Source organism: Leuciscus leuciscus (assembly GCF_965113295.1).
Source record: "Leuciscus leuciscus genome assembly, chromosome: 19".
Lineage (NCBI taxonomy): Eukaryota > Metazoa > Chordata > Actinopteri > Cypriniformes > Leuciscidae > Leuciscus > Leuciscus leuciscus.
In genome coordinates this window covers 33,345,857-33,362,573 of record NC_138743.1, presented here as the reverse complement: position 1 = coordinate 33,362,573, position 16,717 = coordinate 33,345,857, and the positions used below count along the sequence as shown (strand labels likewise).

At 38.9% G+C, this 16,717-nt stretch overlaps 1 protein-coding gene and 2 long non-coding RNA genes across 5 annotated transcripts in view; 1 reads left to right on the top strand and 2 right to left on the bottom strand.

Annotated features, from left to right (window-relative positions):
* grm1a (glutamate receptor, metabotropic 1a) overlaps nt 1-15,680 on the top strand; it is a 29,204-nt gene extending 13,524 nt beyond the window's left edge. For 2 of the 3 annotated variants that reach the window (XM_082147853.1, XM_082147854.1), the window contains exons 4-9: nt 2,777-3,012; nt 5,152-5,398; nt 8,579-8,750; nt 9,579-9,705; nt 11,145-12,087; nt 13,465-15,680. In XM_082147853.1, coding sequence (XP_082003979.1) covers nt 2,777-3,012; nt 5,152-5,398; nt 8,579-8,750; nt 9,579-9,705; nt 11,145-12,087; nt 13,465-14,206 — 2,467 coding nt within the window. In that variant the 3' untranslated portion in view covers nt 14,207-15,680. The remainder of the gene's footprint in view (nt 1-2,776; nt 3,013-5,151; nt 5,399-8,578; nt 8,751-9,578; nt 9,706-11,144; nt 12,088-13,464) is intronic. The other variant, XM_082147855.1, reaches the window with a different exon arrangement.
* The window catches only part of LOC309482595, a 475,034-nt gene that overhangs the window by 154,580 nt on the left and 303,737 nt on the right, over nt 1-16,717 (bottom strand). The gene's annotated exons all lie outside the window — the stretch shown is intronic.
* Nucleotides 2,925-16,715, bottom strand: LOC309482586. The gene is made up of 3 exons (XR_014200322.1): nt 16,581-16,715; nt 9,935-10,086; nt 2,925-3,004 (listed from the first exon to the last, which is right to left on the bottom strand). It is a non-coding gene; the product is annotated as an uncharacterized lncRNA (long non-coding RNA).

The following is a 16,717-nucleotide window of genomic DNA, read 5'->3' as shown; positions in this document are numbered from 1 at the left end:
TTGGTCATCATCTAGTAATGTTAGTTAATTGCATCTTTAGATTGTTAGTGTTTCCTGCACGCAACAACAAACGCAGCGCAAGCCGGGATGTTTAGTTCGTTATCAAATTACTCTTATGAACTGGTTCTTTTTAATGAGTCAGTTGAAAAGATTCAGAAGGAAAGCCTTGAACTTGCTTGCGAGTTAGCAGTTTGAATCCGAATCATTCAGTGAATCAGCCAAAGCCAGTGAGTTCACAATTGACTCCCTCTCTGAATTGATATTTTTCAGTTTAAAAAATATCTGATTCAAAATGAACTGGTAACCGACCGTTGCTGTTATGTGGTGTTTACATTAGCCTGTTTTACTGACGTTTTGTTTATATGATGCAATGCAATGCAATATAAATGTACAGTATAAATATACACTAGCATTCAAAAGATTAGGGTCGGTAAGATTTTAAAATGTTTTTGAATGAAGTCTCTTATGATAAACAAAGCTGCATTTATTTTATTAAAAATACACACTTTTAAATGTTTTTTTTTTTTTTTGTAAGATTTTATTTTTGACTATTTTTTCCTGCCTTTATTATGATAGGATAGTATAGAGTGGACAGGAAGCAAGGTTGGAGAGAGAGAGGGGACGGGATTGGGAAAGGTCCGCGAGCCGGGACTCGAACTTTCGTCGCCCGAAAGCGCAACGCCGCTATATGTCGACTTTAAAATGTAATTTATTCCTGTGATGGCAAAGCTTCAACAAAACAAAGCAGAACAACAAACGACACCCTGGGGACGACTGATGGAGGAGATGGAGACCTAGGTGGAGCCGACGAGACGAAGAGCCCATGTGACATCACTGGCACTGGAGATCGAGGTGGAGCTGCGGCGACGAGCGTCCAAGGTGGAACCAGGGAGCCTGAGGACTGATGTGGAGCTGGTGGGACTGAGGGTAAAGGCGGAGCCAAATGGAGCCGAAGGTGCAGGCAGGACGACATCTAACCAAGGCGGAGCTGATGGGAAGAGGGAGCCCGGTGGAGCCGTCAGGGCGATGGTTTCTGGTGGAGCCGAGGGAGGGAGGAGCCCAGGCGTAGCCGATTGGTCGACAGGCCGCAATGGGAGTGATGGGTTTGTAGGCTGGAAGCGGAGCCAGGGGAACCTCCTCACTGGGCGGAGCTGTAGAACTGAAGCACCAAGGCAGTTCCTCACAAAAAGGTGTTGGAGATACAGAGAGGCTGAAGGGAACCAGCGGAGGTGGGGCTGAGGAACTGGCTGATTTGGGAAGAGGAGGTGGGAGAGGGATGCTGGTAGGGAGCACAGGTGCCATGGGGCTGGGCGGAACCAACGGAGAAACCAGTGGGGGTGAGAGAAACAGAGAAATATCTTCCCCAGACACCTCCAAATTTCTTCCAGAGTCCATACAAGACATTATCCACAGAGGCGGGGTTGTGGGCGAGGCTTCCCTCCATGCCATGCCCTCGAAATCCACAAGCACTCCCTCTAATTAATTGGACGACAGGTGTAATAAATCAAACAGAAACAAACTAGGACAACTAGGTCAGCTGACAGGGCACACTAGTAAACAGGACAGAACCCAAAAACACAATGAAACAAAGTAAAAACAGCATACATGTTACACATGATCCTTCAGAAATCATTTGAATGTGCTGATTTGCTGAATTATTATCAATGGTAAAAAATAGTTGGGCTGCTTAATATTTTTGGATACATTATTTTCAGGAATCTTTGATGAATAGAAAGTTCAAAAGAACAGGACGAAAAGTGAGGATGGAGAGAAGAAGAGAAAATAAGTGGTAAAAAGAGGGCACAATAAAAATGTGCATTGAGACGATGTGAGAAACGAGAAAATCAAAGATGATTTGGGGAATGTGAACATGTTGAGATTAATCTACGCATAGAATTAGGGAAGGAACAGCTCCTGTCCTAGTATGGGCCATCACCTCTCTAGTTAGCCTGTCTTCAGCCTCAGGACACTGCCATATCTGCCTATCATAGCAGCACACATGAGTTTCTACCTGAGCTTCAGCTCATTCATTATTCATAGAGGTTATAAAACTCTCTGTAGAGCTCTGCTCTATCTAATCTCTGCCATTTTCTGCTCTACTGTGGGGTGCAAAGCTGTTTAGGGAGATGTATTTTAGGTCAAAGCCTCTAAAGGTAATTTTGTCTAATTCTCTGTATGATATACCACATGGAGAAGCAGAGGAAGGAAGGGCGAGCAGAGAATGATGAAGATATTGAATAACAAAACAAAATTAGCAAAAAATTTGGCAGGAACTGTGAGAAATATGTGAGTAGTGAAAGAGGAGAGAAAGAAAATGGGGTTCAAAATTGTGCTTCTAATTTAGTAATACATAAATAATTCAGTTTATTTATATTATAAATACATTTATATTATTGGCATCATTTTTTAAGCGAGAAGATGACTTGAAAACATGAATTTCATAATGTCTCAAGTAATAGAATGCTGCTGTCATTCAAGAAATAGTGTAAAATCTGAAATATAACTTTCAATAATTTTTATTTTAATGTATTTATTTGTTCAAAAGTTCCATGTTTACAAAATCCTAAAATGTTCTGTTTACTTCCAGGATTAGATTAGATCAACTAAACACAACCACTCACAGCTCAACACTGAAATGCTTTGGTGCCCACTGGTTTTCCTGAATCTCTTCTCATTTGTATGAAAAATGAAAGCTGTGTTTATACAAAGAAGCTGGATCGTTATGACACAAATTCCTCATCCTCTGACATGTTATGTTCTCTCTTTTCTTCTAAAGTGATGGCTGGGCAGATCGTGATGAGGTGGTAGAAGGATTTGAGCAGGAAGCAGATGGTGGGATCACAATGAAGTTGCAAACGGAAGAAGTTCAGTCATTTAATGAGTACTTTCTGAAGCTGAGTTTGGACACCAACACAAGGAACCCGTGGTTTGCTGAGTTCTGGCAGTACCGCTTCCAGTGCCGCATTCCTGGTCATCCCCAGGAGAACCATAACTTCCAGAAAATCTGCACAGGTAAACAAAGAACCAAAAGACATTCAAATGATATCAGTATGAATATGCAAGATATCATTTGATATCTAATAAGAATATGAGTAACATTTCATATTAGGCTAAATAAATTGAAGGAGAACAAGTAAATGTGATATATTTGTATAATTCTGTATATTATATAATATACATATATACATATATTCTCGTATATGGTCTGTTTGGCAATTGAATGAAAAATATTCGTTATTTTGCATAACTGATGTCTGTCTGATTTAATTATTCAGTTTTCAGGAAAATATTGTGTTGCATGATGACATTTTACTGAATTATGTATGGTAACTCTGTATATTTCCCTCCATTTTTTCCATGTTATTATCCTCTGGTTGGCGCTTTAAAAGGTGACATAGGTAAACTGAGTTGTACCCCCTCATCTTTTGTGCTTTCCCAATAATATTCACCTTTGCTTGTCCACATAGAAAAATCTTTTTTTTGTTCTATACATAATATTGTATTGTTGAGAGACAGTGCTTGAGAAAACATGCTGCTTCTCCCACAGTTAATCAAAACTTTATTTTGCATAACAATAATCAGACACATAACAAATATAATCTATACTGTAATTGAATCACTAGAATCCTAAATATATAAGACTGTCGGTTATTTTTTGATTGCTTTAATAAGCTTAAAGTTTGTTATTGTTCTCTTCTTCTGAAAGACACTCATGGTGGTAAGTGAGAGTTGATGAGAGACATTATGATGTTATGATACCTGCACTGAAGAAAGCACTTCACTATGGCAACAGACAGCACAATAGGTTGGACTGTGTTTGGCTTATTTGATTGGCAGAGCTATTCTCAGTTATGAAGATAATGTGCAGTTCAGAGAGGTACATCACATACAGTGAAGATGGGAAATTACATTATCATTTATTAAGCTGCTGTTACTCTGTAAAATAAACATATCCTGAACTACACTATGAGCATTGAGCTCAAAGTGTGCTATGATGTGTGCTAAGGCTGTTCTTTGTCTCACGTTTTATCGTTGTATAGCCTTGACCATGCACTTGGATAGGCATCAGATTGATATTGATCTTTAACTTTTGATGAGCTGTATCTCGAGAAGACTTCAGTTTCACTCTAAAAGTCAAGCAAGGTCAGACTGTATGCTGCCAAAGCAAGATATCAGTCCAGCTTTTCTGTGCTGCTTGTAGGGTTGGCTTGATGGCACTGAGAGCACAAGAGAAGCTTGTTGCACAAGGAGAATATTCTGTCACAAAGTGTGTGTGAAACTGTGTGAATGCGCAAAAAAAAAGACTGTCACTGAGTAACGAGGTATACCCACACACACCGTCTGCATGTGTGTATGAGTGAAGAGGTCACGTGGATGATTTATTCACTGCAAAAAATCATTTTCTAAATCAGTATTTTTGTTTTGTTTTTCCTGTACAAATATCTAAACATCCTTTAAAGCAAAACTGAATAAATTATTAAAACTTATTTTCAGTGAATATGTGAATTTAGTTTATTTTTCTTACCTCATTGGCACATTATTTTAATGTTTATATTTATTTTCTTGTTTTAAGCAAAAAAAAACAAATTAATTTATGCTTAAAACAACAACAACAAAAACATTTAACTAATGGCAATGGTATTTTTTTTTTTTTTTTTATGTGAATATATTTTGTTTTAAGGATGGCATTTTTACTGAAAAACAAGACAGTGCACAACTTCCATCAGCTGGCTTATGAATATGGCTTTTTTTGCAGTGGCTTGCCAGTGCTAAGATTTGAAACTAAGTGAACGCATGTAGTTTGCCAGCCTGCCAGCAGGACTCTCCTTCCCTTTATTCACTCTTAGTGACACTCTCTAAATGTGATCATATTTTAATATTAGGGGCATACAATTATATATAACATTTAGACAAAGTGACATTCTGCCTTTAGTCAGTCTATAATAATGAGAAAATCTGCAATTTTTTGGTTTATATTTTGACAGCACAGAGCCTCTGGCTGGATTCATCTAGTGTCAGAATTTTCTAATTTTTTAAATTGCAAGTAATTCCAACATGTCAAATCCTGGATGGATGGAGGCAGAGTGGCACAAATATGAAAATAGTTCTTACTTTAATCTCACACACTTGTTTAAAATCTTTCCCTGACAGGAAATGAGAGCTTGAAAGACAACTATGTCCAGGACAGCAAGATGGGCTTTGTGATCAATGCGATTTATGCAATGGCTCATGGCCTTCATGATATGCACAAAGAGCTGTGCCCAGACGACGTTGGCCTGTGTGAGGCGATGGATCCCATTGATGGCAGTAAGCTGCTGGACTATATACTCAAGACCTCCTTTGCCGGCGTATCTGGGGAGGAAATCTACTTTGATGTAAATGGAGACTCGCCTGGGAGGTAAATGGCAAGACTAATATGTACTAGTGCTCTGTTCCAAAACCTAGTAAGCTACCTGTCCCTTTAATTGCAAATAGTAAAGCGCTCTTTCTGTGCTAAAATAGTTCAGAGTAAATAAAAATGGACTGTTTACCTAAAATATGTGTATTTTTATGGATGTGTATGGGTGTGTTTATGCAACACGTTAACCCAAACATGTGCAGAAATTCTGCAAAAAAAACCCAAAAACTAACAAACAAACATTTAAACCAGCCTATGCTAGTTTGCTAGCCTGGCAAAGCTGGTGTTTAGCTGGTTTAACATGACGGACAGCAGGGGCCGGTTTCACAAAGATAGACTTTGACTATGGCTCAGATATAGTAGATAGTCAGACTTCAGATAGACATCAAAATCAGACCGTTGAACAAAGCACTTAAGACTCTGACTATCTTAAGTAGTTTGCACTGCAATGCATTCTGGGTAAAATAAGACACTTTTCAAAACTAAAAACATGGCGGATCGAGTAAGCGCATTCAGCCGCTCAGTGCAGTTTACCCCAGCGGAAAATATGTGTTTGTTGGAGGAGTATAACAGTTACAAGGACATTTTACTTGGGAAATTTAGCGGAGAATGTAGTAACAAGAAGAAATGTTTAAATTATGAGCCATTTTCCCTTTTCTTTTGGCTGTTTGTAATGTAACTGATTGTTACTGCTGGTTGCCAAGGTAACAGAGTCTTAGACCTAAGTTAGCCTGGGGGTAAGGTGTCTAATTTTTTTGGTCTAAATTAAGTCAGTCTTTATTTTTGGGAAACAGTCTAACTTGCATTAGACTAGTCTATGAGCTAATTTTAGACTTGTCTAACACTATAGACCGGTCTAAAATAGCTTTGTGAAACCGGCCCCAGGTCCTTAAGTCTAAAAAGTGCCCAAAGCCACTGTAAAACAAGCCTGTCCAGCTACCAGCTGATAATAGCTTAAACTTAGAGTCAAATTGACTGTTTAACCCAATATTTTTGTTGTGTATTTTTTATACTTGGAGTATTATGCTGTTAGCTTAGCAACATGCTAACATCACAAACAATTGTGTGTGGAACTGCTGCCTATGGAGAGTGTTGCAAATCTGATATTTCAATGAGTTTTAGGAAGTTGTCTTAGAAGGCAGCTGTCTTAGTACAAATCCAGCTCACTATATAGGTTTAGGAACAGATCTAGTTTAAAGTCAGTATGACAACTCATACCTGAATGCCCAGTGTGACACGGACCATTGTGAATACCCATTCTCAACTTAAGGCCCACAAGATCCACTTTCCTGAACGGTTTAGCTCCAACCTTGATCAAACACACCTGCCTGTTATAGTTATCCTGCTTTTGATATCCCACAATCCTGTGCTTTCCGTTCTGTGACAGTTGAACTAAAAAATAAGATGACATCTAAAAGTTGCGATTGGTGGTCAGTTTGTGTGTAAATGTACAGTACAGGCCAAAAGTTTGGACACATTACTATTTTTAATGTTTTTGAAAGAAGTTTCTTCTGCTCATCAAGCCTGCTTTATTTGATCAAAAATACAGAAAAAAAAAGTTATATTGTGATATATTATTACAATTTAAAATAATTGGTTTCAATTTATTATACTTTAAATTATCAATTTTCAGGATCATTACTCGAGTCTATCACATGATCCTTTAGAAATCATTCTAATATGATGATTCATTATCAAAGTTGGAAACAGTTCTGCTGCTTAATATTGTTTCATAACCTGTGATACTTTTTTTTAGGATACTTTGATGAATAAAAGTAAAATAAATAAATAAATAAATAAATAAAAAGAAGCAAATGTTTTAAAAATAGAAATCTTTTGTAACAACAATATACACTACTGGTCAGTAATTTGGGGTCAGTAATTTTTTCTTTCTTTTTTTGAAATAAATCAATACTTTTATTCAGCAAGGATGTGTTAAATTGATGACAAGTGATAGTAAAGAAGATTTATATTATTAGAAAATATTTTTTTATTTTGAACTTTTATTCATCAAATATATTAGGCAGCAGAACTGTGTCCAACACTCATAATAAATCAGAATATTAGAATGATTTCTAAAGGATCATGTGATAGACTGGATGTCACATGTGACACTGAAGACAGGAGTAATGATCCTGAAAATTCAGCTTTGCATCACAGAAATAAATGATAATAATTTAAAGTATAATAAATTGAAAACAATAATATATCACAATATTACATTTTTTTTCTGTATTTTTGATCAAATAAATGCAGGCTTGATGAGCAGAAGAAACTTCTTTCAAAAACATTAAAACTTTCCAAACTTTTGGCCTGTACTGTAGGGTTTTTTTAATTTATTTTTTACCAATGTTTTCTCACTTCTGACATGACCTCTGATGTCATTTCTAGAGAGAAATAATATTGCAGTAATTAAATATTTGCTTAGTTATCACCAAAGCTTGTTCTATTTGGCTGTAGATCATTAAACCGTTACGCTGCCTCAGAAGTCTGTCTGAAAGGGTACCTCCGTGCAGAATCGCTGCCTACAAAGTCATTGTCTGATAAGGCAGACCTACATTTCCGGACCCAGCCCTTGATTAGCTTGGTCAGGTGTGTTTGATTAGAGCTAAACTCAGCTGGAAAGTGGATCTCAAAGGCAATAGTTGCCCTGCCTTACTCTAAGGCAACAATTGATCATCACCCTCAGGTTAGATTTGGCAGCCTAACCAACACATGCAAAGAGGTGCATATCGGATGGTAATGGGCTTGGAGTGGAACAGATTGCCTGTCTCAAGGAGATGCTTCAGTCCTCTCCACTCCAATACCATGATGCGGTCAGCTCCTGTCACCCTGGCTATACATGAACAAAAGATGACAGCTCCACTGCTGCCAAGACTGCCACGGCTTTGTGTACATGTGTGCGTTTGTGAAACTTTGCCTCATCTGTAAGATAGGGAGTGTCATTAGTATGGATGAGTGGACTGAGCACTCGGGAGGTTGTGGATTCATATCCCAGGTGGAGGATGCAAAGTTGAGAGACTTGAATGTGTGAACATGGTAAAAGTGTGAACTCTGCCTCTTGCTAGTCCCGAGGCTTCAGCAACACTGAGCTACTTATTATGGAAGACTTGCTCTTTTTCTTTTCCTTTTTTTTATCTACCCATATCATTGCCTCTCTGACTTTTTCTTCTATCTAAGGTATGACATTATGAATCTACAGTATGTGGAGGAGATTGGCCGCTATGATTACATTAAGGTGGGGTCGTGGCATGAAGGTCTCCTAAGCATCAGTGATTACAAACTCATGACGAACCGCACTGAGATGGTCCGATCTGTCTGCAGCGACCCATGCTCCAAGGGACAGATCAAGGTGTGTATGTGCCATAATTATGTATGCATAGTACATCATTTCTCCAGATGAAAGCACTTTAAAGCTGAAGTGTGCAGTTTTTGTTTGTTAAAATACTTTCTAAGATTCTACTTCCCTGAGTGTGTTGCTTCCCTGAGCTATCAAAACATTGTTCTGCTTGTTTGGGCTTCCCTCACCCAGCCTAAGATTAGTTCAACCCAATGGCGTGAGTTAGGGGCGGGACCATCCGTTTGATTGTCCAATGACAATTGGGATGGGAAATTTGTTTGAAAACAATCCTTATACAGTCATGACATATTTCAGATTTATGGTTTCCAGTTTAACCTTGTCAATTAACACATCTGGGGTAAGACTTTGCAGTAAGGTTGTACACTGCAAAAAAAAAAAAAAAAAAAAATCCTATTTTTGATTTTGTATAATTTTCCAGTTAAAAAAATCCCAAAATATTTGACATCAAATTTACTTGCGAAGCAACACTATGATACTTGTGTTAATGAATATCTTACATTTTAGGTTTTTTTTTAAGTCTTCAGTCTCAATATTTCATGCAAGTAAATTAATATCTCAAGAAAATGTATAATTTATATCATACAATCCATTTACATGAAATAAATAACTAAAATATACATAATAATAATAATAAAGTAAATGTAATAATTAACATGAACTAACAATTAGCTAATATTTTTGCAGCATTTATTATTTTAGACTAATGTTACTTTCTACATATACTAATACCAATATACTGTAAATACAAGTTTCCATTGTATTAGTGCGAGATCAATGAAGTTTTAACTCAGTGTAAGAGTTCTGGCTTTCTGATTGTAGGTTATCCGTAAAGGTGAAGTGAGTTGCTGCTGGATCTGCACTACATGTAAAGATAATGAATACGTTCAGGATGAGTTCACCTGCAAAGCTTGTGACCTGGGCTGGTGGCCTGATGACGAACTGTCAGGTAAGAGACTTTGTTTCCATATTATTCACTCTCCCAGTTATCCACACATCTATTAAAATGGCTCTTTGTTTAAATACTTAGACCACTATTTCATTGAGAATAACTCAAACTCAAAAATATAAATTTGCTGTATTCTGGCAACGTTTATGACTTTAGATTCTGTTCAGCCCATTTATCCTGCCGGCTCTTTTGCTATCACTCCTCTCTATGCCCTTCGCATCCTACTTACCCAACACCAACACTTTCTCTCCCTCTGGGCTGTGAGCCGCGCGTTATTTTGACAGCTCTTTGCAGCAGCGAGCAGAGCTGGATAACGTTGAGGTTGGAATCCCATTAGTACCCAGCAGCCGTGTGTCAGGCTCAACAGTTTCACCACGGAACCTGAGCAGCAACAGGGAATTCTGATTACCAGAGAGACAGACTGATCTGAGATCGAGAAAAAGCTCTGTCATAGTGAATGAGAAAGAGAGGCCCTTCAGAGATGTATAGAAAGCTCTGTCATAGAGAATGAGAGCATTAAGAATGCACACAGAAAAAGTGGGGCATTTGCTTAAGGGTCGATGACACTCTTCTATTAATTTATTCAAAAATATATAAAAAAAAGTAATTACCGTTACATTACCGTTTTTTGTATGTGTCTTAAAGAAATCTAAGGCTGCATTTATTTAATAAAAAACAGTAATATTGTGAAATATTACTACAGTTTAAAACAACTTTATAAAAAATATATATTGTACAAAATGTATTTCTGTGATGTGAAAGCAATATTTTCAGTAGCCATTACTGCAATCTTCCGTGTCAAACGATGCTTCACATTCTAATATCCTGATTTGGTGCTTATCAGTTGTGCTCTGTAATATTTTTGTGGAAACCGTGATATATATATTTTTTTTCAGGATTCATTGATGAAAAGAATGTTACAAAAAAATTATATTTCAAATAAATAATGTTAATTTTAACAATGTAAAAGTATTCACTGTTACTTTCGATCAATTTCAATGCATCTATGCTGAATAAAAGAATCCATTTATTTAAAAAAATTCTTACTGACCCCAAACTTTTGAAAGGTAGTGTACATATAACTTGTATTTTTAACTGTCCTGATATAAAAATCCATTAAAATAATAGATGAAAAAATATGAAAAATGTCAAATTAATAACAATGAAACTTTTCTTGAAAGTCACATCTGAGTTTTACCATATGAAACCAACATATTTTTAAACTAGATTTTTTAAAGATTTTTCCATTTTCTTTATAATTTATCCAATGTTATTATAACATCAAAACTCACACGCATGGTAAATAAACCACATGTTAGCGATTCAATCTTAACCAAGAAGATTGGCAGATCCAGAAGTCCAATTCTTTGTGTCTCATTGTCCTGTTCTTCATTTATTTTCCACCCATCGTGACTTCCTATCTGCTTGCTTTATTCCAGAATGCCAGCCTCTCCCGCTCAAATACCTAGAGTGGAGCAGCGTGGAGTCCATCATCGCAGTGGTGTTCTCCTGCCTCGGCATCCTGGTAACGCTGTTCGTCACCTTCATCTTCATCCAGTACCGTGACACGCCGGTGGTGAAGTCCTCCAGCCGTGAGCTCTGCTATATCATCCTGGCGGGTATCTTCCTTGGCTACATCTGCCCCTTCACACTCATCGCACGTCCCACTGTGTTCTCCTGCTACCTGCAGCGCCTCCTGGTGGGCTTGTCGTCCTCCATGTGCTACTCCGCCCTCGTAACCAAGACCAACCGCATTGCACGCATCCTAGCCGGCAGCAAGAAGAAAATCTGCACACGCAAGCCTCGATTCATGAGTGCCTGGGCCCAGCTGGTCATCGCCTTCGTCCTGATTAGTCTCCAGCTGGCTGTGGAGGTCACGCTGATCGTGCTGGAACCCCCCGAGCCGGTGAAAAGCTACCCCAGCATCAGGGAGGTGTTCCTCATCTGTAACACAAGTAACGTTGGAGTAGTGGCTCCGCTGGGTTACAATGGCCTGCTCATCATGAGCTGCACATACTACGCCTTCAAGACCCGCAACGTGCCGGCCAACTTTAACGAAGCCAAGTACATCGCGTTCACCATGTACACCACCTGCATCATCTGGCTGGCCTTTGTTCCCATCTACTTCGGCTCCAACTACAAGATCATCACCACCTCTTTCTCCGTCAGTCTCAGTGTTACCGTAGCACTGGGCTGCATGTTCACACCCAAGATGTACATCATCATCTCCAAGCCTGAGCGCAACGTACGCAGCGCCTTCACGACCTCAGACGTGGTTCGTATGCACGTGGGCGATGGGAAGCCAGCTCCCTGCCAGAGCAACAGCATCTTCAACATGTTTCGCAAGAAGAAGAACAACAACAATGCGACCGGCAGCACCAAGTGAGTGACACCTAATAATAGGTTTGAGTCACATTTCTGAAATATCAGCTAAATGCACATACAGGCTATGAAACGTATGGAAATAAAATAATAGTATTTCTTTCTCAGTAGCACACCAACAAGTTGGACTGCAGTGATAGCACTGAAAGTGTTCTTTCTAGCATGTGTGTGTATTTGAGTTGTCTCTCCCATGTTTTTCTACCTGCTGGAAACCAAGAGTATGTACGTAGCATTTGACTAGGGACTGACACTATCCGGTCGTCCTCTATCTGTGCTGAGTCCTCTTCCAAAAAACATAACCTAATTTTCATCAAACTACCCATTTACTTAGTCCCTCACTCTCCTCCTCAGTATTAACCCACTTCACAGTGTGCCTCCTCCCCCCATGTCAAACCTTCTCCTGACTAAAAATGTAACCCAGTTCTCTGAGGCTGTATCTCCCATATCCTATTCCCTTCTAATGCCCCGTTCACACTGACAATGATTTTATCACTGGAGGTTGCTGTAATGTTTTGTGCTAGTTAACATTCCTACAGCTCGATGCCCCAAAGTTAATGGTGGGCTTTAGAAAATTGACACAAATTCTAACAAAAATCTGATTAATTTAAAATAAGTAATTTTATTTTGACATGGAATCTTGTCGAGTCGCTGCTCATTTGCATAAACAAATTTTTCTTAACGTTGACGCATCACTTGGTTATCGCCACATTAAGTCGATGCTCATTTGCACAAACCTTAATGTTGGTAAAAACGTTCCTTCCATTGGTGGTCGCTGCTCAATTGCATAGACTTAAATGTTTCTCTAAATTGACGTGTCACTGTACACACCCACATCGCATCGCCAGAGTCTATTCACTCTCATTGAAAAAGAGCGACTTCCAGTTTGGTGCTGCAAATCACTGTCTGTGTGAACGCCCCTTGATTCTGATGCAGCTTTCAGCTCTGAGGCCTCTCTGTCCGGTTAACTTAATTACACTAAGAGCGGACAGCGAATGCCACGTTGATCTGAAACTGAGGGGAATTCCATGAAACCCTTATTCATACTGCATGACGTTCAGTTTAAGCAGAGCAGTGCAGTGAAGGGATGGCAGAGAATGAGCCATCGTGGCTTTCATAATGCTCTGTAAGCAGGTCATTATGAGCATATGCAATTAGCATGTTTGAGGGAGGTCTCTGTCAGCGACTTCATGAATTAACAATGTTGAGTAACGCATCGTGTGCTAACCCTAATCATGAGTTTTATGGCTGATAATTGTATCAATTGTATGAATGATGACATGCATAATGATCATTTTTCTGTCATGTTCTTCTCTGTCTCTGTGTCGCATTCTGGTGTTTCTCCATGGGAATAACATTGGGTCTCTGTTTCATTCATAGTCCTAATGGAAAGTCTGTGTCATGGTCTGAATCAGGTGCCAGACCCCAGGGGAGGGGGTCGAGTGTGTTCCACAGACTGTCTGTGCATGTGAGGAGGCAAGCGGTCGGCCAGAGTCAGATGGCGGTCATACGACCCCTAACTAATGCCTCACAACCCCCCCAGTCTGAATATGATGCTGGTCTCAACACCCCCCCAAATGGCTCTCACCCCGAAGACAAGGAACTCTACAATCTCAACGAGGGGCACGATGTGGGTCCCCAACATCCAACAACCCAGGAGGGAGTGGTACCACCTTCCTATTCCCCCCCTAATTTAATAGACCACAACACTGATTGTCCTCAAGGGGGGCCGGTGGACACTCTGAGCTCTACAGTTCCTAATTTTGAGCAATTTGTAATTGGCACGGGCAACAAGTCAAGCCCCATCGACTATAAATTGTCCACCAATCAGCTGCCTCTTCCCTTGCAGGGAGAGGCGTTCCCTGTGGAAGGTTCTGAAATGGAAGCTCTTGACCTCATTCAGGGGTTTCTGTGTGAGAGTGCCACACAAGAGGAGGAGGAAGAGGAAGGTGTGGAGGAAGAGTTGGCACAGAGTAAGCTGACTCTGCTCACTCCACCTTCCCCCTTCAGGGATTCGCTTCGGTCAGGGGAGTCCATTCCCGGATCCCCCGGCTCTGATAACAACCCTCCCTTTTCCATAAATATGAACTACACCCCAAAACAAAGCTCTTTTACGCTGTAAAAGCACACGCTCAGGACGCCGCTGTTTATTAATCGATCACTGCAGGATATAATTTGCTTGCTTACTCGGCTATCTTTGCAAGTCTTTGTCAAAATGTTTCAGAAAAGCAAGAAGGACCATAAAATTAACAAGTGGGACATCCTGTTGGGAATATTTTTCTCTAAGGCAGCGCTGGCAGCATCCGTTTTCCAAAATGCTGCAGAAAGTTGGAGTGCCAAATATTATTGTGTTGCTGTGCCCGAAATCCGCTGGCAAATGACATCACAACAGTCCAGGAGTGATAATGCTAGCTTGCTGCTTTACTATTACACTCTTAGCAGGATGAGACACACACTTTCTGGGATTTTGTGCTTTTGAACAATGTAGCTGGACTTGGTTCTGATTGAAAAGTTACTTACTATTCCTAACAAAAAGTTAATGATGGAAAAATGAGGGTTTGTGGATGTAGACAGCACTGACACATAAGTACAACACACACATCTAGTATCAGGCTGCTGTGTGGTTTTAGTATCTGATTTCCATTTTTAAACAGTTTTCAGTAACTGTGGACAAGTCAGAGTGAAACAATGAAACCATGTGTGCACAATAACCCTCACTTGGTTGACTGGATGAGTAAATATGGAGTTTCCCAGCTAAGGTATTTTCCAATTTCCTTGTGGCTCCCAAATGTTCAGTGCTTTTTGCTTAGAGTCAAAGGCAAGAATGCTGATTGTAATGTTAGGTATAGAATACTTTTTAGCTTAAATGTGGAGCCAAGGTAAATAAAAGAAACTGTGTCATGTGTGAACTCATCCTTGAAAATGGGAGCAATGTTTTCAAACATTTGTATACTGTTCTGCCATCTATTGTTTTCCACACAGATGGTGTCTTTGTATTTCTGCTATATGTTTCTATGATTAGAATGTGAGATATTTGTAAGTTTTAAAAACAATGTCTTATAACTTGCTCTTTGTGATAAAGGGACGTATATGGTGGCACTGAAGCTGGAGTAACTTTTCAGCAACTTTTACAAACTTTTAAATGTTCCATTTTTAAAATGTATCTATGAGTAGTTGCTTCTAGTGGTAACTTGTAGCATTTACTGCCAATTTTGCGTAGGATTATCACATGAATTTGCGACTGTAACGCTTTAAGTTTAACAGGACTATTAGGATGCAACTCTCAAAAGAACAATATTCTTGAATATCTTACATATTGTAAATGTTAAAATGGATTGTAATATTAGGTATTTTAGTGTAAGTTGTTTGGGAACAGAATAATTTGCTCAATGTAATTGACAGATCACCTGTTTACATGGTTAAATGAGGGAAATGCTCTTTTTGCCAGGACAAATCATGCTGTAAAATAAATATTTTATATCTAATGCTGTCTTTAGTTTATTCACCAACTTTTCAGTGTAAGACAGAGCTTGGTGCTTATATGGATTCAGAATGAAACTGAAACACTTTGTTTTATGAATTGCAAATACAAGTGGATATTTTAATACACTATTAAAAGGGGTGGTATAATGCCCTTTTCACAAGATGTAAAATGAGTCTCTGATGTCCCCAGAGTGTGTATGTGAAGTTTTAGCTCAAAACACCACACAAATATTTTTATATAGCATGTTAAAACTGTCACTTTTTGAGGGTGAGCAAAAACGCACTGTTTTCGTGTCTGTCCTTTTAAATGTAAATGAGCTGCTGCTCCCAGCACAGGGGGCGGAGCTTCAACAGCTTGTGTCCTTTTACCTCACACAGACATGCACTGAAAATGTCAATGTTTATGTTCAAACCATAGTCAGACAATAATGGAGAGACTCAAGAAGAAGTGACAACATGTAGAATGCAACAGGACATTTCTGAATGGTTAGTTGATGGATTTATTTAGTTTATGTGTAGTATCTTCTAGTCATTGATTAGCATATTCTGTCATGATAATCTATAAATCACGTTATAAGCTATAAATCCTTAAATAACGATTTCTTTAAAAGCAGATATCTTCCTTTGCTTTGAGCGTTGTAACTTTGCAGATGTTGTTTATGCTCAAACAGCACCATTAGCCTACACACTAACTAAAGTTAGAAAAGTGAAATCATAATCAGCCACCCCTTTAAGAACTGAGGATCAGTTTAGTATCCATTTAGTTATATTATGACATGGTATCATTATCTTTAATATCTCTGAAATTGGATTTTAATGTGTTCTTTATTTCATAAGGCAACATTTTCTAACATGCTGTGTATTTAATGCAGTCTAAATGGAACATCAGGTTTTTATTTAGTTTGTTCATTTCTGTCTGCTTTTGATCACACCAGATGTGATGTTACGAAATCTTTGCAGTCGAGAATTTCACGTTAAAGTCCAACCACTTTTTTTCAACTTTCACGACTCACCTGACTGCAGCACATGAGTGTGCGTGTTCTTTATTTCTTTGACCCTAAAACCCAAGCGGATGAAAAGCAAAGCAATCCAATCGAGGCGTGATATTTCCGGGTCCTATGACTTATCAGGTGGTTGTCCGGTGGGAGGA